This window comes from Dendrobates tinctorius, unplaced genomic scaffold (assembly GCF_039654945.1).
Source record: "Dendrobates tinctorius isolate UK_male_01 unplaced genomic scaffold, ASM3965494v1 ptg000004l, whole genome shotgun sequence".
In the NCBI taxonomy this organism is placed as follows: domain Eukaryota; kingdom Metazoa; phylum Chordata; class Amphibia; order Anura; family Dendrobatidae; genus Dendrobates; species Dendrobates tinctorius.
Genome location: NW_027361672.1, coordinates 16,710,746 through 16,737,792, shown reverse-complemented (window position 1 = coordinate 16,737,792; position 27,047 = coordinate 16,710,746). Strand labels below are relative to the sequence as shown.

The 27,047-nt window shown below is 43.0% G+C and overlaps 1 protein-coding gene across 2 annotated transcripts in view; it reads left to right on the top strand.

Moving 5' to 3' along the window:
- ATP9B (ATPase phospholipid transporting 9B (putative)) overlaps nt 1-27,047 on the top strand; it is a 478,099-nt gene that overhangs the window by 318,565 nt on the left and 132,487 nt on the right. For both annotated transcript variants that reach the window (XM_073566404.1, XM_073566400.1), the window contains exons 14-15: nt 1,348-1,460; nt 21,559-21,807. In XM_073566404.1, the coding sequence (XP_073422505.1) occupies nt 1,348-1,460; nt 21,559-21,807 (362 nt within the window). The remainder of the gene's footprint in view (nt 1-1,347; nt 1,461-21,558; nt 21,808-27,047) is intronic.

The window sequence follows — 27,047 nt, the reverse complement described above, 5'->3', positions numbered from 1 at the left end:
TTTGATTCATTGCTGGCGCAGTGGAGGGTGCAGACATTTCTGTGTCCCAGTGATGAGAAAGAGGGACGTTTCTCTCGAAACGCGTCGGGATTGGCCCTTGCACACGTCCGTCATTCACGGACAGGTGACGTCACCGCTTAGCCACGCTACCTCACAGCGGCGCCGTTGGCCGAGGCTACCCGCTGTGCCTTTCAGTGTCTCCACGGGGGTTTCTCATCAACGGGAGGACGCTCCCAGCATCAGACCTCACTGGCCATTGTGCAGAAAACTCCCCCGACGTCTGATCATCACATGCAGGACTCTGCACACTTCCTCCAGCTTGTGAATGACAAAGACAGGTCAGTTTCATTTCAGCAGCAACTTCGGAGCTTGCTATTGAGCGCGGCAATCTAATTTGCATCTGAACAGTCACTGCTTTTAGGCTGTGTGCACACGATGCAGAATTCCTGCGGATCCGCAGCGGATTTTACCGCACAGAAACGCTGCGGATCGGCAGTGTGATTTACAGTATAATGTAAATCAATGTTAAAAAAAAACGCTGTGCAGATGCTGCGGATTTTTCCGCTCGGTTTTCCTGCGGTACAAAATCTGCAGCATGTCACTTCTTTTGTGCGATTTTCCACCTTCCCAGTCACCAAATCCGCAGGGGGAAAACCGCAGTGGAAAACCGCACAAAAACCGCAAGAAAACCGCATTAAAAATGGAAGAAATCCGCAGGAAAAATGCAGTGCATAAAAGGAATCTGTCAACTGATTATTGCAGTAGTGCAGCCAGGTTCAGATTCATGCTGCACATGGTTTAGGCAGCATGAATCCCATCACAGGATCCGTTTCACCTAGGAAATGGCAGCCTCAGGTTAGATTCACAAGACGACTATTTCTCACTTGTCATCCATGTGCTGTCCATATGCAATCTGTTATTTACAGCATCAGTTATTAATCATTCACAGGCTCCTATGTTACAGAATTGCAATATCCAAGTGAGTGACCGCCGGAGGGAAAGGAAGTTCTGACCTGAGCACCTGGATTTAACCCCTATAGGTGTGGCCATAGATGCCTTCCCCTTTAAGGACCATTGGACAGTAGGGCATCCCAATTAGTACATCACCGAGGGGAGTGGTGTGAGGGGGGGGTGAATTGGACACTGTCAGTATTTTATTAGCTTTGTCCATGGTGCTCCACAGTCAGATGCACATTCCTTAAGCAGTACTGTGCCTGCCATTACTTTTAAGTTTTAACTATAAGTGTATTTTTTGTCGTTTTTCTGTTTAATAGTTGCTCTACCACAAATTAATAAAACAAATTGGTGTAAAATCATGCTCTGACTTTTAAAACACATATCTTTCAGGAACACTTACCCAAAATGAAATGGTTTTCAAGCGTCTTCACCTGGGCACTGTATCCTATGGTACAGATACAATGGATGAAATCCAGAGCCATGTAGCGAGCTCCTATTCACTGGTAAGTCAGGGTTTCTAGACCCTCGAGGTAAATTACTAAATAAGGCTTCATTCACACGTCCATGTTTAAGCACGTACTTGAAAAAATGGCACTGATGTCATCAGTGTTTTCTATCCATGTGTCCGTTTGTACCATCAGTGATCAGTCATTTTCATGGATGGGAAAGAAATTTATAGTTATAAATCTTCTCACATACTTTGCAAGTTTAACCCCTTTACCACCCCTCAACCTGGTTTCACCTTCATGACCAATCCAAATTTTACAATTTTGACCAGTGTCACTTTGAGGTAATAACTCTGGAGTGCTTCAACGAATCGCACTGATTTTAAGACTGTTTTTTTTCATTACATATTGTACTTAGTGATAGTGATAAAAGTTCTTTGATATGACTTGCATTTATTTGTGAAAAGCTGGCTAAAATTTAGGAAATTTTCCAATTTTCAAACTTTTAATTTTTATGCCCTTAAATGAGAGATATGTCACACAAAATACTTCATAAATAACAACATTTCCCACATGTCTACATTACATCAGCACAATTTTTGAAACATATTTTTTATTTGTTAGGAAGTTAGAAGAGTTAAAAGTTGATCAGCGATTTCTCATTTTTCCAACAAAATTTACAAAATCATTTTTTTAGGGACCACATCACATTTCAAGTGACTTTGAGGAGTCTATATGACAGAAAGTACATCAAATTGGCACCATTCTAAAAATTCCACCCCTCAAGGTGCTCAACACCACATTCAAGAAATTTATTAACTCTTCAGGTGATTCCCAGGAATTTTTGTAATGCAGAAGGAAAAAATGAACATTGAACTTATTTTCACAAAAATTTTCCTTTAGACCCGAATTTCTTTATTTTCACAAGAGTAACAGGAGAAAATAGATCCCAAAGTTTGTTGTGCAGTTTCTTCTGACCATGCCAATGCCCAGTATGTGGGGGAAAAGTACTGTTTGGGCGCACAACAGGGCTCGGAAGGAAAGTGCACCATTTGACTTTTTGAATGCAAAATTGTCTGGAATCGAGAACAGACTCCATGTCGTGTTTAGAGAGCCCCTGATGTGCCTAGACAGTGGAACCCCCCAAGGATTGTATTTAGATATGTGGTGAGCACCTTGAAACACCAGGTGCTTCACAGAAGTATATAATGTTGAGTTGTGAACATAAAAAAATCACATATTTTCCAAAAAATGTTATTTTAGCCCCAATTTTTATATTTTCACAAGGGTAACAGGAGAAAATGGAACCCAAAATTCTTTGTGCAATTTCTCCTAAGTACGCAGATAACCCATATGTGGGGGAAGACTACCATATATACAAACACAATACTCATCTCTCCTCCTTGTTCCCACCCTGATTCTGGCTCGCCCTGGTCTCGGCAGCTGCACAGCAGTCTGCCCGGCACACAGCGGGTACACGATGAAGTGATGTCATCGCGCACCCGCTGTGTCAAGGCAGAGGGGAATAATGGGAGATGGAGCATCATCCGACACTCCTCCATTATTGCTTTCAACTGTATGGTCATCTAGCGGCTTCGTGGACTGGGGGAGTGGGGGCCCTGGTCCTGCCGCCTTGAGTGCGGGCAGTGTTACCCGCAGCCTGCAGCAAATAATGCCCACTATTAAAGTGAAATGAATATTCACCCCTCTCCATGCCCATGGGGGCATGGGGAAGAGTGAATATTCTTTTCTTTTTAGCAGCGGAGGCAGGCTTTAGCCACATCAGCTGGCTCCTGCCTCCTGTCACCTGCAGCTGCTCCACTGGCACTGGGTGCTCCCATAGCAGCTGCGTGGCGTGCCGCTATTTGCAGCCTGTATGCCAGCAGGTGTCAGTGCCTGGGCCCACCGGAGAATCCTCCAGTTCTCCTGTGGGCCAGTCCGGCCCTGTCCACAATCATGAGGAAGACTGCGGACTTGACAGATGTCCAGAAGGCAGTCATTGACACACACCACAAGGAGGGTAAGCCACAAAAGGTCAGTGCTAAAAAAAAAGATGTCTGTTCACAGAGTGCTGTATCCAAGCATATTAATAGAAAGTTGAGTGGGAGGAAAAAGTGTGGTAGAAAAAGGTGCACAAACAACTGGGATAACTGCAGCCTTGAAAGGATTCTTAAGTAAAAGCCATTCAAACATTTGGAGGAGATTCACAAGGAGTGGACTGCGGCTGGAGTTATTGCTTTAAGAGCCACCACACACAGTCCTATCCAGGACATGGGCTACAAGTGTCGCATTCCTTGTGTCAAGCCACTCATAATCAATAGACAACGCTAGAAGCTTCTTACCTGGGCCCAGGAGAAAAAGAACTGGAATGTTGCTCAATGGTCCAAGGTGGTGTTTTCCGATGAAAGTAAATTTTGCATTTAATTTGGAAATCAAGGTCCCAGAGTCTGGAGAGAGAGTGGAGAGGCACACAATCCAAGCTGCTTGAGGTCTAGTGTGAAGTTTCCATAATCGGTGATGGTTTGGGGAGCCATGTCATCTGCTGGTGTAGGTCCACTGTGTTTTATCAAGACTAAAGTCAGCACAGCCGTCTACCAGGAAATTTCAGAGCACTTCATGCTTCCCACTGCGCACAAGCTTTCTGGAGATGGAAATTTCATTCTCCAGCAGGACTTGGCACCTGTCCACACTGCCAAAAGTACCAATACCTGGTTTAAAAACAACAGTATCACTGTGCTTGATTGGCCAGCAAACTCACCTGACCTTAACCCCATATAGAATCTATGGGTTGTTGTCAAGAGGAAGATGAGAGACTCCAGACCCAACAATGCAGACGAGCTGAAGTCTGCTATCAAAGCAACCTGGGCTTCCATAACACCTCTGCAGTGCCACAGGCTGATTGCCTCCATGCCATGCCGTATTTATGCAGTAATTGATGCAAAAGGAGCCCCGACCAAGTAGTGAGTGCATTTACTGAACATACATTTCAGTAGAACAGCGTTTTGGATTTAAAATCATTTTTCAAGCTGGTGTTATAAAGTATTCTAATTTACTGAGATAATGACTTTTGGGTTTTCATTGGCTGTAAGCCATAATCATCAACATTAACAGAAATAAATACTTGAAATAGATCACTCTGTTTGCAATTACTCTATATAGTATATGAGTTTCACCTTTTGTATTGAATAACTGAAATTATCTTTTTGATGATATTCTAATTTTGTGAGAAGCACCTGTATATTTCAGTACTGAGAAAAAAATAATCAGCTTAGTGACAAATCTATTATTTTTTTTATCATACCATCTTTCTTACTATAACATCATTTTCTTGAATTCATATTTCATATCACCTGTTAAACATTATAACAAATACTTGATTTTTTTTTCTTGAATATACTGTACTTTGATCAGGTTGGCAAGATATACAGTGGGGCAAAAAAGTATTTAGTCAGTCAGCAATAGTGCAAGTTCCACCACTTAAAAAGATGAGAGGCGTCTGTAATTTACATCATAGGTAGACCTCAACTATGGGAGACAAACTGAGAAAAAAAAATCCAGAAAATCACATTGTCTGTTTTTTTTTTCATTTTATTTGCATATTATGGTGGAAAATAAGTATTTGGTCAGAAACAAAATTTCATCTCAATACTTTGTGATATATCCTTTGTTGGCAATGACAGAGGTCAAACATTTTCTGTAAGTCTTCACAAGGTTGCCACACACTGTTGTTGGTATGTTGGCCCATTCCTCCATGCAGATCTCCTCTAGAGCAGTGATGTTTTTGGCTTTTCGCTTGGCAACACGGACTTTCAACTCCCTCCAAAGGTTTTCTATAGGGTTGAGATCTGGAGACTGGCTAGGCCACTCCAGGACCTTGAAATGCTTCTTACGAAGCCACTCCTTCGTTGCCCTGGCGGTGTGCTTTGGATCATTGTCATGTTGAAAGACCCAGCCACGTTTCATCTTCAATGCCCTTGCTGATGGAAGGAGGTTTGCCCTCAAAATCTCACGATACATGGCCCCATTCATTCTTTCATGTACCCGGATCAGTCGTCCTGGCCCCTTTGCAGAGAAACAGCCCCAAAGCATGATGTTTCCACCACCATGCTTTACAGTAGGTATGGTGTTTGATGGATGCAACTCAGTATTCTTTTTCCTCCAAGCACGACAAGTTGGGTTTCTACCAAACAGTTCCAGTTTGGTTTCATCAGACCATAGGACATTCTCCCAAAACTCCTCTGGATCATCCAAATGCTCTCTAGCAAACTTCAGACGGGCCCGGACATGTACAGGCTTAAGCGGTGGGACACGTCTGGCACTGCAGGATCTGAGTCCATGGTGGCGTAGTGTGTTACTTATGGTAGGCCTTGTTACATTGGTCCCAGCTCTCTGCAGTTCATTCACTAGGTCCCCCCGCGTGGTTCTGGGATTTTTGCTCACCGTTCTTGTGATCATTCTGACCCCACGGGGTGGGATTTTGCGTGGAGCACCAGATCGAGGGAGATTATCAGTGGTCTTGTATGTCTTCCATTTTCTAATTATTGCTCCCACAGTTGATTTCTTCACTCCAAGCTGGTTGGCTATTGCAGATTCAGTCTTCCCAGCCTGGTGCAGGGCTACAATTTTGTTTCTGGTGTCCTTTGACAGCTCTTTGGTCTTCACCATAGTGGAGTTTGGAGTCAGACTGTTTGAGGGTGTGCACAGGTGTCTTTTTATACTGATAAGTTTAAACAGGTGCCATTACTACAGGTAATGAGTGGAGGAAAGAGGAGACTCTTAAAGAAGAAGTTACAGGTCTGTGAGAGCCAGAAATCTTGATTGCTTGTTTCTGACCAAATACTTATTTTCGACCATAATATGCAAATAAAATGAAAAAAAAACAGACAATGTGATTTTCTGGATTTTTTTTTCTCAGTTTGTCTCCCATAGTTGAGGTATACCTATGATGTAAATTAGGCTACTTTCACACATCAGGTTTTCGGCGTCAGGCGCGATCCGGCGTCGTGCCAGAATGCCGGATCCGGCAAATGTTTTGTAAAACCTGATGTGCCGGATCTGGTTTTCTGCCGGATCCGTCTTGTTCTTGACAGACAAAACCGGATCCGTCTCATCCGGTTCATCCGTTTTTCTATCCGTTTTTCGACGGATTACGCCGGATCCGGTTTTTAAAATTGACCCTTGTGGCCCCTCAAGGCAGAGTACACTGGCAGGATGACAGAGTGTGAAAGATTTGTGCCCTAAAACCAAACTTGTGTACCTTCTGGACCAACAGTATATACCTTTGCCAACCAAAGTTGGCTATCTTGTCATGGTCTACTATTTTTAGCTTTAGGCCACAGGTGTGTACCTGGTTGTGTTTTATGCAAAGTATTTCACCTTTAACAAAAGTTGTGTACATTGTTAGGAAATCACCAACAATAAACACAACTTTTTAGGTGAAATACTTTGCTTCAAACACAACCAGGAACACAACTGTGGCAAAAAGCTAAAATTTACCCACAGTTATATACCTGGTTTTGAATACCTTTTTACCTTTGAAATACCCTGTATTTAACCTTTTTTTTAAACATAGTTCGCCGCAGAAAGAAAAGACAGACAACCATTGTGAAACGATAATTTAACTTTTATTTAAAATTTTTTTTTTTTTTGTAAAATGTTTTTAAAGTGCAAAAAACTTTTTTAATAAAGGTTTTAAACCCAATGGGCATTTTTATTAAAAAAAAAAACACATTACAAATCTGTGTATTGTGGGGTGGAAATACTGCTGGAGGGGCTGCGGGACACTTCGACACTGGGTGTGTGGAGAGAGGACTGGGATCGTGGTGGGGAAGGAACAGTTAGAGGTGAAGGTGTGGAAAAAGCTACAGAATGGGTGGACATGTTGGAGGCAGAAGAGGTGGTGGGCGGTGGAGTGGAGGGTTGGGCAGGGACTGTAGGAGCAGATGATGTTGATGGAAAGTTGTATGGGGAAGGAGTTTGGTACGGGGAAGGAGCTTGGTACGGGGCAGGTTGCTGGAAGTGGGGAGATGTCTGGTACTGGGGAGGTTGCTGGTACTGGGGAGGTTGCTGGTATGTAATAGGAGGGGGAGGATGGAAAGTGGCTGGAGGGGGTGCAGATGTAATAGGAGGGGGAGGATGGAAAGTGGCTGGAGGGGGTGCAGGTGGAGGAACTACAGTGGTGGGAGGTGGAGGTTGGGAGGTAACCTGCTGTAGAGCACCGTGGCACGAATGCATTACATGCATCTGCTGGGTAGGAGATAGTGTTGCCATGCGCTCCACAACAGACCTGAAAAAGGTGTGGTTTGGCGAAGATCTTGCTTCTGAATGCATGGTTTGCAGAAGTGTCTTCACCTCCAGAATGCTGGAGTTGATCTGCTGAAAGCCTGCGGAGATTTGCTCTGACAAGACTTTTAGACAGTTCTGGAAAGATGCATTCAGATGCAAGAACTCTTGCGCATAACTCTTTTCCTGACCCCTCTGCCGCTGCCGCCCAGTACCCGCAGGTGTACTAGAGGTGGCAGGGGCAGAAGGGTGGGGTAAAGGGAAAGCGATCTCCTCACCAGCAGCTTCATGTAATGTAGGCGGCCACGATGCTCCTGTGCTGGTGGATGGGACAGATGGGTCGAATGTGTGGGAAGGCTGGGAAGGTGCAGATGTACCGGGGCGGTCGAAGTGTCCCTCGGTGCCGGTCTCCTCAGGGATCGCCTCAGAAGGGTCCAATCGTGCAGGCTCCCGAGTGCTGCTCACCGTGCTGTGGAATAAAGAGAAAACAAAACAATTAAAATACTGACATGGTATGGCCCTGGCTGAAAAAAAAAAAGTTCCATCTAACATTTTTTTTCACATGTGGTGTGTAATATTTACCTTCTGGTGAGCATTGTTTCCTGGAGGAACGACAGGGCTTGTGTGTACTTGTACTTGCTCCTGCGTCCTCCAGATCCACTCGGGGCCCGCATCTCTTTATTGAACTCCTTCTTGAAACGATCCCTCACAGACCGCCACCGATTCACAATTCTGTTCCCTAAAACGAGAAAGGAGTGGTTAGTATACAACATCAGTGTTTCACAAACTCCAGTCCTCATGGTCCCCAGGGGTCATGTTTTCAGGATTTCCATAGTAAATAGAAATCCTGAACACATGATCCGTGGGGACCACGAGGACTGGAGTTCGGGAAACACTGGTTTACATCAAGCAACCGGTACTGTATATACTTACGCTCTTTAATCTGGGCCCGAACATCGAGGTCCTCCCAGCGGCCCACAAGGAGCGAACAGATTTCCTCCCAGAGTCGTCGGGTAACGATAAGGTCAGCGTGGCGGCGGTCAGCCATATTCCAGAGCGGCTCCCTTTGTCTGACGAGATCGATGAGGTGGTCCACATCGAGTCCTCCATCCTCACCATCAGAGTCGGGAGCACGCTGTGAAGGCTGTTAAAGAAAAAGACAAAAATAACATTAGCCTCCACAAAAGAAATGAAATAAAAAGTGCAAAAAAACAAAGCAAAAATATTTATACTTACACGCTGGTGACCGCCGCATTGCTGTCGCCGACGACCCTGGGAGGCACTGCGAGGACCTCTTGGCCGAGCACCAGATTGGGAAGACTAGAGAAGAAAACAAAAAATGTTATGTCTTTGGATGTAGGCATTTGTTTGCTGTGTGTGGTCTGCAGAACATTGTTTTCTATGTGTTGTGTGTAGTGTGATGTTGTGTTTCTGCGTTTGATGCAAAAAACTTACCAATTGTGACCACACTCCAGGTGTCTGTCCACCCCTTCCTTCTTCTTCTGGGAGCTCCTCTTCATCTTGTGATTCCTGTTTTGAAATAAAAGGCAATGAATAGACATATATTACAGAGATGATGGATTTTGGAAATAAAAACTTACCGTCAAATGCTGACGATGCGAGGGAGGGCTCCCAGAAGAGGATGTGCTGTCCTGTTGATGGCCAGACTCCATGGCTGTGGGTATTGCTGCTGCTGTTGCTGCTGCCAGTGATGCCATTTCTGCTGCTGCTGCTGCATCTCTTTGGCGGCTGTTGAATAAAGAGAAACAAAGGGCCAATGAATATCTTGATATTCCATGGCCCTAGTTTGGAGGGATGGGGGATTTGATAATTACCGTCTCTCATCTGCTGCTGGACTCCCCTCCCGTTGTTCAGCATGCTGCTCCATTTGGGGTGGTGCTGATGGTGCTGCTGCTGCAGATGTCTGCTGCCTTCTCCTGCTCCTGGTTCTTGGCTTGGGTGGCATGTTGGGTGTGGCTGAGGGTCCCATTGTCTTGCTTTTATATATCTCCTGTGGGCAGAGCTACTGAGCATGCTCAGACCAAAAAAACGGATCCGGCCGCCGGATCCGGCTTTTGCCGGATCCGGCGCATTGCGGCGCTCATAGGCTTTCATTGTGTGAAAAAGCCGGACGCGCCGGATCCGGCGTGTCCGGCTTTTTCGCCGGAGACAAAAAACGTTACAGTAGCCGTTTTTTCCAGACGCCGGATCGCGACACATTGCCGGATCCGGCGAAAACGGATGAAACGCATGGCCATCCGGTGCGATCCGGCGCAAATGCAAGTCAATGGGGGGGAACCGGATCCGGCATTGCATTTCGCCGGATCCGGTTTCTGTCAAAAGCGCCGGATCGCGCCTGACGGCGAAAACCTGATGTGTGAAAGAGGCATTACAGACGCCTCTCATCTTTTTAAGTGGTGGAACTTGCACTATTGCTGACTGACTAAATACTTTTTTGCCCCACTGTATATACTTCATTTTTTTACTTAGTCCAACTATGGGACTCTCACTTTCAGCACTCTGATCGCAGTTATAAAGTATAGCAATGTAGGAGCATTGCTATGCTTTGCAACAGTCGATGCTGCAATGACACTAGTTAGATCATGCACATGCTCAAGATCTAACTCATTTGCTAGAGGCTGGTGGCTCAGATATCGTGCTATGCATGCAAAATCGTCATGATGTATCCATACATCCAAGGTTGGTAAATACTGACGTGGACGTATGGATAAGTCAAAGGTCATGAAGGGGTTAAACAAAGACACCACACAGATGGCACTCAGATACCATCTGTTTCCGGTACGTGTTTTTCACAGACCAGTAGACTTGTATTGACCCTTTTCATCCATAATATCAGAACAAAAACAGACATTTCTCCATGTACTTGGCACACACACATAGTCTGCGAAAAAACATGGATATGTAAATAGCACCATCGATTACAATGGCTACATGTTCTATCCATGAAAAAAAGACTGTGTGAAGATAACTCTATATGCAATAACTAGGTCCAGGTGCCCCATCATTGGCATAGTGCTTTAAAGGAGGAGCGTTTCTGTGCATGGAGGAATTCAGAGAAATATCTGACAATTAGTTGATGGCTGTCTAAAAGCTGGTCATACACCTTGAATGGCTGTCTGCCGAACTTCCCAAAACACATAGCGTTCTTACCAGGGAGGGAGGAGAAAGCCGCTGGCAGACACCGCTCCAGAATTTATAAGGATTAGATCATGAAATTTCTGTTGCGTGATCTTTCTCTCCCCTATATCATTTCTCCAGGAACAGTCTGGAGGCCCCCATACATATAAGATGTTCAGCCAGTCCATCTAATGTAATTTATTTAATGTGAGTATGACAAACCGGTTTAGTGTTTGCAGGATAGTTTGGCCCCCAGGTGCAGTTTGATGCAAAAACAATGAATATAATTCCAGGTCCAGTGCTAAATCTGGGCCGCTACTCCCTGTGCAAACATCACATAGACCGTGCTGCAGCCAATCACTGAGCTCATCTGCTCTGCCGCTGAGCTCACTAATTGGCTTTGGCGCTGTTGACTTGATGGTAGAGTTGCAGACACCAAGAGCAGCAAGGGAGATCAGCGCTGGACCTGGGGAGGATGATTAAAGTGCAGTTTGTTTATTTAAGCAAACTGCATCTGGGGGTGCAACTTTCTGTAAAAGTAAACCTCTTTAATGTGCATGTGCACCTTCTCCCACCGCTGTCCAGTTATTCCATTTGGTTGCTATGAAAGTTAATAGGAAAGATTTTTCCGAACCAGAGGAACAGCAACTACTCTAACCAGGTTCTTTCCTATTTTTCCAAGACTTTCTAGAAAACAAAAGCACATATTATATTAACCCTTTATGTGCATCTTTTGTATGGCCCTTTCCAAAGGATGTCTAATCTTGAAAGATCCACTTTGCAGCGATTTTTCATGGCATCATTGGAGAAGTGACATTTATGCTGGGGTCAGATCAGTTTAGAAGGATCACGAGCTTTACTTGTAAATGCTTTTTTTTTTTAAATTTCTATAAACCCACCTGTTGTGAACGGTTGGCTGTACGCTGCAAGCAGATTGTGTTTATCTAGGTCCTAATTAAACATCCATGAAACCCCTCCAGAAACATGGCGAGAATTTTCAATTTGTGATAACAAGTGTTTCCAGTCGCCTAGCCCGTTAGGCCGGTGGTAGTCGTATGACATTGCTCTCCCTCCCTTGTATTGTGTCCTGTTTTATTAATAAAAAAAAGGCAGCCCTCGTGTACAATAATGCCAGAGAGAAATCTATTATAACATGATTATATTTTCCCACTGGAAGCATTCCGTGACAGAGAGCATAATCTTTAATGGAATCTGTGTGAAATTAAATTATACAAGCATCAATAAACATAACATAATTCAGAAGGAGTAAATCAGCTTAATTTATTTGCGTCTGTAATGACATCGGCGAATGCAGAATGCAAATGCAAAGGTTGAAAGCAGGAGTTGGGAGGCAGATGAGCCGAAAAGTTAAACCCATTATTATACAGCACTGTAATTTGATGGGCAGTGTGTTCACGGATCAGTGGCTAAGTGCACTGAGCCCAAGACAGCACATGGCTCCTAAGTGGGCTCTTCTTATTGCGACAGCACATAAGGACATGGTGGGTGTATATTATACCGTGTTGCTTAACATTGGATCGTAAAGCCACCATATTGCGTGCCTAATAATAATGATATAGGTTTTCTAGGTGTTGCCTGGCATCATTCATCCTAATTATGTACTGCTGTAAATGCAAACAAGTATTTATTGCCCAAAAAAGTCTTTATCTTCATAAAATGCCAAAAAGCATTTCAACTGAAATAAGCAAATATACATGTATATATGTATGATGGGTATATGGGCACGGGCCTATGGGATCGTGGATATGTATGATGGGTATATGGGCACGGGACTATGGGATGGAGGATATGTATGATGGGTATATGGGCACGGGCCTATGGGATCGTGGATATGTATGATGGGTATATGGGCACGGGACTATGGGATGGAGGATATGTATGATGGGTATATGGGCACGGGACTATGGGATGGAGGATCTGTATGATGGGTATATGGGCATGGGACTATGAGATGAAGGATGTGTGATGGGTATATGGGCACGGGCCTTTGGGATCGTGGATCTGTATGATGGGTATATGGGCACGGGACTATGGGATGGAGGATATGTATGATGGGTATATGGGCACGGGACTATGGGATGGAGGATGTGTCATGGGTATATGGGCACGGGCCTATGGGATCGTGGATATGTATGATGGGTATATGGGCACGGGACTATGGGATGGAGGATATGTATGATGGGTATATGGGCACGGGACTATGGGATGGAGGATCTGTATGATGGGTATATGGGCATGGGACTATGAGATGAAGGATGTGTGATGGGTATATGGGCACGGGCCTTTGGGATCGTGGATCTGTATGATGGGTATATGGGCACGGGACTATGGGATGGAGGATATGTATGATGGGTATATGGGCACGGGACTATGGGATGGAGGATGTGTCATGGGTATATGGGCACGGGCCTATGGGATCGTGGATATGTATGATGGGTATATGGGCACGGTACTATGGGATGGAGGATAATTATAATTTGTTATAACTAACCACAGTTAGTTACTATGCCCGGGCAGCGCCGGGCTCTTCAGCTAGTTACTAATAAAAATCAAGTAAGAGTCCCTCATTTATATTCTGCCGCAATATTTCAGAATTCTGCTTTGTCATTTCTTCTCAGCCATTACAGGGTTTATCACTTTGCTTTTCCATTCTGGAAGCTAAGAGTTGTATGACAGCCATTATGGGAGCTATGAAGGCATATGTAGACAAAATGTCATTTTTTTTTTTAGAAACCAGTAAAAGATCAGGTATAACGGTGCAATAGAATATTTATTAATGTCACAGTGGTGACAGAAGAACTGATTTTTCCACCCTGGCAAAAGGGTTTGGTGTTTAATTTAGCCTCCTCAACATTTCCCTGAACAATGAGCCAATTAACCAACCTTTGCTTGCAAAAATGCAGCTGCGCTAAAGGCCCTTTTACATTTAGGGTGGTTTCACATTAGCGCTTTTTAAGCGCACGCACGGCCGGGGGTAGCTCCGCCCCTGAGCCGGCTCTCTGCCCGGCGTGCCCGCCCCTTGCTTGTAGCGCCGCCTACTAGCGGACAGCGGCGCCTGCGATCGGCGCACCCTATCTTTAGCATAGGGTGCGCAGATCGTGCGCAGGCCGTGCGCTAGTTGCGCTTTGACCTGCGCTGCGCACTTTTGACGGTGCGCCGTGCGCGCCAAAATCGAACTTTTCGGATTTTGGCGCGCACGGCGCACCGTCAAAAGTGCGCAGCGCAGGTCAAAGCGCAACTAGCGCACGGCCTGCGCACGATCTGCGCACCCTATGCTAAAGATAGGGTGCGCCGATCGCAGGCGCCGCTGTCCGCTAGTAGGCGGCGCTACAAGCAAGGGGCGGGCACGCCGGGCAGAGAGCCGGCTCGGGGGCGGAGCTACCCCCGGCCGTGCGTGCACTTAAAAAGCGCTAATGTGAAACCACCCTTAGCGATGCACCAGCGATCCGACCCGGTCAGGATCGCTGGTGCATCGCTAAATGATCGCTAGTGAGCTTTCATACAGAAAGATCTCACAGCGATGCAGCAGCGACGCAGCGCACGATACTTACCATTCACACACAGCGATCCTGCGTCCTCCCGCCCGCCTCCACGCGTCGCTGGACATCACAGCAGGAAGCCCAGCAGGAAGCAGACGACGAGAAATGGAGCCGGACATTCTCGCGCGATCAGCGACAGACAGCGGGGAGCCGGTCGCTGGTAAGTATCACACATAGCGATATCACTAGCAATATCGCTATAACGTCACAAAACCAGTGACGTTTTAGCGATATTGCTAGCGATATTGCTTAGTGTAAAACCCCCTTAAGCTATTCTCAGTACTCCCATACGAATAAATGGAGCTGCGATGCACGTGATTGATCACTGCTCCATTTACACAGGGCTTTGTGGAATTGGTGGATGTCCCAGCAGTTGGACCTCCAATGTGGAATCTGTGGATGTCCCAGCAGTTGGACTTCCAGCAATTGGGAAATCATCCCATATCCCATGGATAGTGAACAACTTCCAGACTTGAGTACCCTTTTTAGAAAGACAACTAAAAAATATACAGCAAATTTTGGGATCCATTTATTCGTTTACCCCTTATAAAGATGTAAATTTGGGGTTAAAACAACATTTTAGTGTAAAAAAAAAAAAAAAGTATCTTTTATTTTCAAGGTTTTATGATATAAAATTCTGAGACATCTGTCAAAATGTTCACTATACCCCAAGATGAATTCTTTGAGCGGTACAGTATATGTCTCCAAAATGTTTTTTTTTTATTATTTTTTTTCTGGGGGGAGGGGAGTTGTGATGTTCTGGAACCTCAGGGGCTCTGCAAATTACACCTGCAATCTATTCAAGCAAGATCTGCATTCCAAAAGCAAAATGGCAATGATTCCTTCCAAGCTTTGCCATATGCTGAAAGCGTAGTATATGACCACAGATGGAGTATTGTTGTGGTATGTAGAAATTGCGTAACAAACTGTGTGGGCCGTTTTGTCCTGCTTACCATTTGTGAAAATAAAAACTTTGGGGCTAAAACAAAATTTTACTGTATAAAAACATGTTTTATTTATTGTTTAAGAGGCTAGTTTCAAACGTGTTCAGTTGTGGGGGATATTTTGCTATTTTGGCATACTGAGCTCCGCATTGAGAAAACTGCTAGATCTGCAGGAGATAAAACAGTGATTGTATTAAAACTGCATCAAACAGCCCAGTGATACATCACTGGAATCAACAGCTGAATAGTTAACAAGCTTCCTGACGACTGTTTTGAATACATTGAGGGATATAGTTCTAATATGGTATCGCTTTTGGGGAGGTTCCAGTATATGAGACTCTCAAAGTGTCTTCAAAAGTGAATATGTTCATAAACTATGGATTTTGTAAATTTTCTTGGAAATTGAAAATTTCATATTAAACTCTTTAGCTTTCCAACATCCTATCAAAATATAAAGACTTTCAAAAAAGTATGCTGATGCAAAGGACACATATGGTAAATGTAATTTTTTGATGTTTAAGTGTAGTGTAACTCTCTGGAAATAAAAATAAAATCAGGAAAAAACAGTTTCAAAATAATTGGGATATGTATATTTTTTCCAAAGGTATTGTATAATGAGAAATATCATGTTAGAAAAGGAGGTTTGGTTCCTAAGGCCAAAACTGGCACCATCATTAAGGAGTTAAAATCATTGAGGCCCATAACATATTCCCTTTAAAGGGCTTGCCCAGTAAACGGACAACAGGCGATCCCTCTGACAGTAGACCATTCCTGCACGTTGCCCTGGGGGTCTGTACCACCCCCCAGCATCGACTGGCGCTGTAATTGGCTGGTCAATCACAACAATGTGACAATAAAGTTTAAAAAAAAATGTGACATGGTGTGATCTGTGCTGTCTGACACAACTCCAATCACAGCAGTCACAGTAGGTGGGGTGATCGCGACGGCGCCTCGACTGATGAACCCCTTTGATGGTCATTGGCTGGACAATAGTTTCCGACCAATCAGCGCCAAAGGGGTTAATCTAAAAGAGTGATTCCCGCTCTGCACTCCATTTTTTCCTCTGAGTTGGCATGCAGAGTGGTTATGAGATCCCACTGTGTTACCCTGAGAGAGAATCATTGGTGGCCAATACAATCCTCCTGTGATCTGTACCTCCTGCGATCTGTACCTCCTGTGATCTCCTGTTCTGCCAGCTCCTCCAGTGCTGCAAGCTGACTGTTCTATGACTGATCTGCATCCTGCGCGGAGCATTCGTGCTGTTCCCTTGGCCACAGCGCACTGATCAAGATCGCTGCTGATTAGAGACTGCGCCAAGGGACTTTTTCTTTTCTTAGTCATTTAGAATAGTGTACGTTGCAGTGTGACTTCAGATTTTTTTGGAGCAATTCGACCCCTAGTGTGGCGACACGCGTCAGGTCCTGCTTTCTCTACCTTATGGGGCTCTAAGTATACCTTACTTGATACCGTCATAATCGTATACTTGATTTCTCTTGGGGGCAGTCTCCACAGCAATTGCTATTTTCTTATGCAGTGACTTCACTGAACCGTTTAGTCTACATTGCAGACTTTATTATTAGGGTAATCTGGTGGCACAGCAACCGGTCTGGGGTTTGCAAATTGCTGTTTTATGATATAGGCTGTTGCGCTTTTTTCTGCAAGAAAAGTCACATGTGTATATAGGTATATTAGTCACCTTGTATAGCCTAGACTTTAATTCATTTGTAAAATCTAGAGTGTAATAAGGCACTTTTCTATCCATTTGAGGGACGTGCATGTGATTTTCACCCATTTTCTGTATAAATAGTGGACAAAATATCTCTTTTTTGTGATGGTATGCTGGTTATATCTGCATAAAGTGTACTATTTTTTTGAGTCCTGTAGGTAGTGGCTTTATTATAAGCCAATGTACTGCTTTTCTGTCACATGTGTGACCGTTTTTAATGGTTTCTGTGTGTTCTATATGTGCAATACAATTCTATGTTCCATTTCCATGCCTTGTGGTGATCCCCTCATTTTTGGCCTATACTTTTTTCCTTGTTTTGTTTTGCTTCTGATTTTTTTGTTACAAAGAAAAATACCGTAGTACAGTGTAGTTTTATAGATAGCGTATTAGTGTAGCAGACATCACATTGTTAGTGACGTCCGATTTTCTTTTTGTCCTCTAAATTTTTCATTTTTTTCTCTACTTTTTTTCTCTCTACTTTTTTCTTTCTACTTTTTATAATAAATAGTACCCTTTACACAAGCCCCACACAATACACTTATAAAAGCACCATGTACACGCACATCCCTAGTGTTTTGAAAAATAAAATAAGAATGGCTCATTCGTCAAAACGCTATTCACCAGAGGAGGCATACGCTTTCCCTGTCTCTGACACTGATTCAGCCAGTGCGGAAAATCACACATTCCTCTATTCATCTTCCTCCTCCTCATCTAGTGAGGAAGAACCCCCAGCAAAGCGCCCTAGGACCCAGGCAACCCCTACAGCAATCGATCCCATATGGACTGCACTTCCCAAAAATTATCATTCTGTTATTCCCGATTTCATGGGCAGCTCAGGAAGACAATTTGTTGTTGCAGGTTTCACGGAAATTGACTTTTTCAAATTATTTTTAAGTGAGGAAATAATAAAGTTTTTGGTGGCCCAGACAAATTGGTATGCCCATCAATTTTTCCCCCAAAATCTCACATCATCATACGCCAGATGGCCCCCTTTAAATACAGCAGAGATGATAACATTTTAGGGCATTGTGCTGCATATGGGCATAGTCATAAAGCCAAAGATTTCGTAATGCTGGAGTACTTATGTTCTCTACATCACACCGATATTCCGTATGGCTGTAACAAGGACACAATTTGAAGCGATACAAAAAATGTTGCATTATTTTGATATTGCGCAGTGTTCTCCCCGAAACGATCCTAACTTTGATCGTCTATACAAAATTCGGCCAGTAGTTGAACACTTCGGCAGAAAATTTGCTGAGGCGTACAACCCCCAAAGGGACATCACTATAGATGAATCTCTGGTTCATTTCAAAGGGAGGCTAAAATTCTAACAATACCTGCCCAGTAAGAGGGCCAGGTATGGAATTAAACTGTACAAGCTGTGCGAGAGTACCTCAGGGTACACCCACAGATTTGGACCTACGAAGGGAAGGACACCCAGATTAACCCCCCTAAATGCCCCCCTGTCCTGGGAGTGTGTGGAAAAATTGTATGGGAATTGCTGCACCCACTGCTGGATCAGAGTTATCACCTCTACATTGTCAACTTTTACACCAGCATCCCACTTTTCAAAACCCTCTCTATCAGAGGTACAGTTGCATGCGGCACTGTGCAAAAAAAAAATCAGAGAGGCCTCTCTAAGTCGCTAATTGGACAACTGCTGAGAAAGGATGAAAACAGATCCCAATGCAGCGACAACATGCTGGTGGTCAAATATAAGGAAGAGAGGGATGGCCTTATCTCGACCACCATACGTTATAAACTTATGTGACGCACCTGATTGTTCAAGGTGCTCACCACACATGTAGATAAGTTCCTTGAGGGATCTAGTTTCCAAAATGGGGTCACTTGTGGGGGGTTTCCTCTGTTTAGGCACATCATGGGCTCTCCAAGCACGACATGGATTGACTCTCGATTCCAGCAAATTTTGCGTTCAAAAAGTCAAATGGTGCTCCTTCCCTTCTGAGCCCTGCCATGCGCCCAAACAGTGGTTTTCTCCCACATATGAGGTGGGAGAAAACCACTGTTTGGGCGCATGGCAGGGCTCAGAAGGGAAGGAGCACCATTTGACTTTTTGAACGCAAAATTTGCTGGAATCGAGAGTCAATCCATGTCGTGCTTGGAGAGCCCATGATGTGCCTAAACAGAGGAAACCCCCCACAAGTGACCCCATTTTGGAAACTAGATCCCTCAAGGAACTTATCTACATGTGTGGTGAGCACCTTGAACACTCAGGAGAAATTGCACAACAAATTTTGGGTCCACTTTCTCCTGTTACCCTTGTGAAAATAAAAAAAAAAAACTTTAACCCTTCCAATTTCCTAACAAAAAAAATGTTTCAAAAATTGTTCTGATGTAAAGTAGACTTGTGGGAAATGTTATTTATTAACTAGTTTGTGTGACGTAACTCTCTGGTTTAAGGGCATAAAAATTAAAAGTTGTAAAATTCTAACATTTTTAAAATTTTTGCCAAATTTCCGATATTGTCACAAATAAACGCAAGTCATATCAAACAAATTTTACTACTATCGTGAAGTACAGTATGTCATGAGAAAACAGTCTCAGAATCAAAAGGAGGATGCACAGCCTAGATCACATGATGGGGTGCCTGATCCTGTAGCAAAATAGACAAAGAGAGATGTAACAGTGATGTGCATACATTGGGATATACGATATTATAAAAAAAAGTTTTATAATATCATATAGTCCAAGGTGTGTGCATAACTGGTGAGAAAACAATCTCAGAATCTGTGTGATCCGTTGAAGCGTTCTAGAGTTATTACCTCATACGATGGTCAGAATTTTAAAAAATTGGCCTGGTCAGGAATGTGAAAACAGGCTTCGGGGTGAAAATGTTAAGGAGTTAACCGTCGTTTTAATCTTGATTTCATGAATCAATTGTAAAAGTGAAAAACAGAAACTTTGCCAATTGTCTCTTCAGAGTGGAAGAGGACTAGCACTCTAGTGCCACCTATTGGAAGCAGCAATCCTAAAAGTCAATGTCGACCCTTTAACGAGCCTTGTTACATGACTTTGGATAAAAGCCAAAACCAGAATCTCAATTTGCAGACGCTGTGTTTCGGGGTACTGCCCCTTGTCAGTGCAAAGTGTGAGAGGCGTCTGACCGATATCTTGGATATCGGTCAGATGCCTCTCACACTTTGCACAGACATCCAAGATATCAGTCAGATGCCTCTCACACTTTGCACTGACGAGGGGCAGTACCCCGAAGCACAGTGTCTGCAAATTGAGATTCTGGTTTTGGCTTTTATCCAAAGTCATGTAACAAGGCTTGTTAAAGGGTCGACATTGACTTTTAGGATTGCTGCTTCCAATAGGTGGCACTAGAGTTCTAGTCCTCTTCCTCTCTGAAGAGACAATTTGCATATTTCCCAGAGGAGCATTGCGGCTTTAAGTCTCCTCATCTCGGCATGCTTAGCTTGTCATTCTCCGCAAGGTAAAACAGAAACTTTGTAATATATCTTTATCAGAGAAGTCCACTTTTTCTCAGTGTGAACTGATCTTTCATTCTCAATATTCTCAATTCTCAAAATATTCAGTGAAGACAGATTGTTACATGACGTAGGAGATGTCAGTTGCTATTGATGAGATCCTATGTAGATTTGGGGGGTAGGATGCAGGAGTAGCTTTGCCTCTTTCTCCTCCCTCTTCCTCTCCCCTCCCTTTCCATAGAATCTCATCAGTACCAACTGCATTCTCCTATGTCAATATTGTGATAATTTACCTTCACTGAATACAGATTTTTACCTGTGAATTGAGAATTTTGAGAGTGATTTAGTCCAGGAGGAGAAAGAAGCAGATTTTTCTGATAAGATATATTACAACGTTGCTTATTTTTAGGTGTATTATTGATTTATGTAATATGATTTAAAATTACAGTTATGAGTTTATGGAACCAGGCAGTAGATTTATGCCCCAAATTGGTATCATTAAAACTGTTCGCGAAAAATGCAAGAAACCAAGCTCTCACCCAGCTCAGTCAATGGAAAAATAAAAATGTTACAATTTTCAGAAAATGGATATATTAATGGATATCTGAATAATTTTTCTCCACTGAAATAATTTTTTTTAAACAAATATGGATCTGTCATAATCATGCTGACCTGGAAAATTAAGATTCAGAGTAATTTTTATCACAATGTGAAAAAAACTCCCAAGAAACATGGCGGAATTGCATTTTATCCACAATTTCACTTCACTTGGAATGTTTTTTCCCCATTTGTTCAGTATTTTGAATGTTAAAATGATGGTGTCATTCAAAAACTAGAACTCATTCTACAAAAATCAAACTCTCATATTCCTGTGTCAATGGAGAAATTAAATAGCTATGGCTTTTTGAAAAAGGGAAGGAATAGACTAAAGCGCAAAATGAAAAATTGGCTGTGAAGGGAAGGGGTTATGGGAGATACTCCAGTAGTAATAGGTTTTTATTGCCATTGATCTATTACTTTTGTTTCATTTCCGTTTGATTTATTTTCAAGGTGCAGCCCCATACAAATAATAACAATACCAGCTCAGCCCCTTCAAGAAAAGTCCAATCATCAGCACCTAAAGTACGCAAGACTGTGATCAGCCGGGTCCATGAGGCAGTGAAAGCCATCGCTTTGTGCCATAATGTTACTCCTGTCTATGAATCCCGGGCCGGTGTAAATGGAGAGACGGAGTATGCTGAAGTCGACCAGGACTTCAGTGATGATAACCGCACCTACCAAGCCTCAAGCCCCGATGAGGTCAGTATGCCCTTTTCCCTAATGGTATTTAGTGCTTACTTTGATAGCACTTTTTCAAATTTAAAGGGATTGTCTATTTGATGAGTTGTATGCCTTGTGCACTCTTGTGTTGAGAGCTTCCTTGGGGATTCTGGCAAGCTTTGCAAGAATTCTGATCCCAACAGTAGCGCTGTTATTGTTTGTCAAATACCAGAATCCTGGCAGACCCCATAAAGTTAGTATGATCTATCAGGGAATCTTGGGTTTATTATCAACAGTTGTGTGATCAGTTTGGAGGAAGAGGAGTTATATTGAAATGGAATTACTATCTTTATTTTCTTGAAACCTTGATGCTTATAGAAACTGCTTCAGTAATCCCAAAAGCATTGTGCTTTGTTTAGTACTTATTGTTAATTTCCTTAAGGCCGGGTCAAGCTAACATAGATTCTCTCATGTGATTATGTTAATGACACACTGCTCAAACTGTGCTCCAAGTTTGCGTGTCAGCTGTTGTTCTGATTCTCTTGCATGATAAAATCGACGAACAGGTGTAGAGAAAATGGAAAACTTAATTTCTCCGACTTGTACATTGTCTGAGTCCGCGAATGTCGGACTGCACTCGGATAGTATCAGAGTGCAGTCCAGTGTTTCACACGCACCCATAGGCTTGAATAAGAGCGCATGATCTGAATTGCAGAGACACATCATGTTGCAATTTTTTTCTACAGACCGATCTGGTCTGTAGAAAAACACATAGATCTGCACTGCCCCATGGTATAACAGTCCGAGTGCTATCCAATAAAACATCGGATAGCACTCGTCCAAGTTATACGCTCGTGTGAGTGAACCCTAGCCTGTAAATTCTTACAGTGATCAGAAAAGTTATTTTATCCAGTTCCAGACCAGGCCATTATGCCCCATTTTTTGACCAGTCACAAAGGCACTAAACATTTTCTTGTTCAAATATTCAAATTTTTGGCTTTTTTTTTTCTTTTTTTTGCACGGTGTGGTTTTGTGTCTGTGTCATTTTTATATATATATATTTTTTTTTATATCAGTACATGCAATTACGTTCTTAAAAAACTTTTGAGGGGTATGTTAACATATCAATACATTTCTTCTGTAACTGGGGCTGGTATATCTGTCTCAGTAACAGTAGAATTTTAGCCTCCTGTCTGTTTAGCAGAGCTGACTGAGTCTCCTAGGACTCAGCAGCTCCTACTTCCTCTGTACACCCAGTGATCACATGATAACAGGCAGTGTGGAAATAAGCGGTGACAGTTCTTCATAATGTGTATACACAACACTTGATGATCTCTGTGTATAGAGCGATCAGTAAGGCAGAAAGAGTATTAAACTCTCCCTGCTTTTTGCACAGGGAGTCCAGCTGTGTCTGACAGATGGATCTCTGCCCCCACAGCTGCACAATTTTCTGAAAGCTGCTTACTCTGCATTGACATTTTAGATTGTCAGTGCAGAGTTGAGTGAGGACCGCCCCGTCATTTAGGCCCTGTGCACACGGTGCGGATCCGCAGCGGATTTGCCGCTGCGGATCTGCAGCAGAACTGCAGGTGATGTACAGTACCATTAAAGCCTATGTAAAAAAAAACAAAAAAAAAAACGCTGTGCACATGTTGCGTTTTTTTCCGCGCGTTTTTTGTGCGGAAAAAAAAAGCAGCATGTCACTTCTTTTGTGCGGTTTTGCTGCAGTTTTCCACCTGCTCCATTCTACAAATCCGCAGGTGGAAAACCGCACAAAAAACGCAGCAAAACCGCGAAAAACAGGAAGAAATCCGCAGGAAAATTGCAGGTCATTTGACCTGCTGATTTAGTTAAATCCGCGGGAGGATCCGCACCGTGTGCACATAGCCTTAAAGTCTTTGGGTGATCCAAAAGTATTTACAATAATAGTGCTCCGTCTCAGATACAATAGTCAGATGCCATTTATACCAGTGTCATTTCCAGTCAAGAACTAGATTAAAAAATTGTTGGCAAGTATTATCATGAAGTGTTTTATATACCAGAACAGACAGGTCTTGAGCAAAATGTTTTGCAAGACCCAGGTCTAGCCGGCAAATAAGTAATCCAAGCTGCCCAAACCAAAGCACTGAAAACCTCCTAAGACCTGCAGCATCCACGTCTCCTCTTCTAATTAGTAAGCCCCACACGGTATCATGCACGCATTGTGCCACATCATGAGGACGTCACGGTGCTTACTAATCAGAAGAGGTGCTGGGAATGCCGCAAGTAGGAGGTTTGGGTGGCCATGAACTACCAAAATGGCCACTGGACAAGGGTACTGGAAAAAAAGTATTTTTTATTCTTATAAAATTTCCTACTTTATTAATCTTTTGAAAAGACATTGTCATGTCAAAACGCATTTAGCATAAAAAACCCTCATGTTTGCATGTACTGTAGCCAATATGTACATTTCCCTCCGTGTTACATATCGTTTTAGCTCACAAAAGGGAGGATTGTGCATCCTGTGATTTACAAAGTACAAGGGCTACATCATAATTTTTTAAAGAGCACTATTGACACGAGTCATGGAGCCTGAGGAAAATAATGTAAATGGTTCATTATTTAGCTTATTGAACTTTCTTGCAGTCACATTGACAGATGATTCCAGTTTTTCCCAATCACCAAAGTACCATTTTAAAAGCATTTTTTATTGAATAAAGTGCTTTAAATATTGCACCCTAGAGCTTTATGCAAGTAAATGGTTCAATTGATGTTTTTTACTTTACACTCAGCATTTCCATGTCTAAACAGATTTGCTTAATACATGCCACTGTCTCTTGATAAAACATGATTTTAACCCTGAACGTGGCTTACATTTAGGTACTGGTACTTATTTTTCTATGTAATTTTAAATTGTGGCACTTCTCAGAAAGAGAATGCCTAGTGACGTTAAAATATATGGTAACAAAATAGCTCAACAGCCATTTGGGGGAGATTTATCCATAGTGTTACGGGATGCCTGAGTTGCAGTGATAAAACGGACTGTCTCTGCAGAGAGGAAGAGGATCACAACTCTAGTGCCACCTATAGGAAGTAGCAATCCTGAAAGTCAATATTGACTCTCTAATGAGCCTTGCCATAATACTTAGGATAAAAGCCAAAATCTCAATTTCGGGATATTGCCCCTCGTCAGTGGAAAGTGTGAGATTTGATTTGGCTGGGTGAGAAGCATCTGACCGGGATCCAAGGGAGGTAACATTTCTGCTTGCGTAGATTGACATGTCAAGTCTGACATGCCAAGGTGAGGAGAGTTTTATGTTACAATGCTCCTCTGGGAAATATGCAAATTGTCTATTGAGAGAAAGAGGACTAGAACTCTAGTGGCACCTATAGGAACTAAAGCTGCAAATTGTACCAATCTGATCTGAATGGTATATGTTATGTGATCAGTTTGGAACATCTCATTAAGCTTCTTAGACACATTCATTATTCCATCTCATGGCTGGCAGAAATATACATCATTTGCAAAGTTTGGCTCATTTTACCTTTTCTTTCTGAGCCCTTTTTCTCGAAATGTAGGTATGAAAGTGCCTAAAGGTACTGTCACACTTAGCGATGCACCAGCGATCCCGACCAGCATCGCTAAGTGGTCGCTAGTAAGCTGCCACACAGGCAGATCTCACCAGCGACATCGCATGGGTCGGGGGTCACTACTTACCTGTCAGACGAGGCGATCCTGACGTCCTCCCGCCCGGATCCACGCGTCGTTCGTCTCCACAGCAGGAAGCCCAGCAGGAAGCTGACGACGAGAAACGATCCAGGACGTTCTCGCGCGATCAGCGATAACCAGCGGGGGAGCGGTCGGAGGTAAGTATCACACATAGCGATATCTCTGCTACATCACAAAACCAGTGGCATTATAGCGATATTGCTAGCGATATCGCTTAGTGTGACAGGCCCTTAAGCCATGATACATTTCCCATACAAATATATTCTATTATTGTGGTGCTGATTGTGTCATACATGTGAGATATCCTTCGCCTACAGCTATGCCTCCAAAAGCCACCAAAGACATGAAGGCTCGGCCAAGTGTGAATATTTTTTATTCAAGTGAGAAGAATAAAGTTACCAGATACCTCTGTCAGAGACTTGTGTCCTGCAGGAACATACAGAAAGGGCATGACAAAAGATTAACCCCAATATTTACTGTGTGGAAAATGTCAGAGACCCCACTAAATGTTAGATATCGGCACCCGTTTGGATGACCTTTATGTTATGTGTATGTCCAACTTCCCCCAATATCTATTTGTTAATTTTTTGACCTTTGTAATTGTATTTACCTTGTAAGAATATTATGAACCTCTTAAGTTGTTTTCTTTTTTGTCTTTTTTATATTTTGAGTTGTTTTACTGTAATTGAAAATGGGCTTATCTTATTGGAGTTGCAAAATGAAATAAATTTAAGGGGTTACCCTGCAATAAGAGAAAGATCCCGGAAACAAAAGTGATGCTATTTCTGCAAAACAAAAGGAAGAACTTTTTTTTTTAATGTCAGGCAATCTCTATGAGCTAAAACCTAATAACTGAAAACTAATGTCAACTGAAACTACTGATATCAAATAGTTCAAACAACAGTCTGGGTATTGGAGCCCTGGACTATATATTGTCGTGGGAAATATTGATCCAGCATGTCTAATTTCGGACTGCCAATCATAATGTCTCCCAGAGATAAGCCACCGACAGACATTTCTGGTGATGGCTTTCTCATAGGGAACACATGAGTGCTCAGAAGAATGAGTTCTCCTTTGTATGGGAGAGCCAGTCTAGATAGCTGCCAGCCAATCGATCGGCTGAACCATCATTCGGATGGTAGCCATCTTATGTGTATGATGGACCTTAGAAATGATTTTTTAAATCTTTTACTAAGCAGATCTCTTAGAGGGTGGATGTCATACAACAGAAGGAGGTGATGAGATTTATATGTTTTTGTGGGAACATTTTTAATAAACAATGTTGAACAGCTATCTTTGCATGGACAGTCATACAGGGAAAATAGTCACTTAGAAGGACCACCCTTTGGACTCCTATACATGCAAACACCAGGGATTTAAATTAGTAAAGTAGAGGTTATACTGAATCCTTTACAGCAAACCAATATATCATTCTGCTCCGCACCAAGCTGTGAACAGATCACTGTATGTACAATGCCCCTCTTGAATTGAGAACGTCCATGACATGGTCATGGTTTCGTGCTTTAGCAGGTGCTCTTCAGTGAATGTGTGCTGTATTACCGGCATCAAT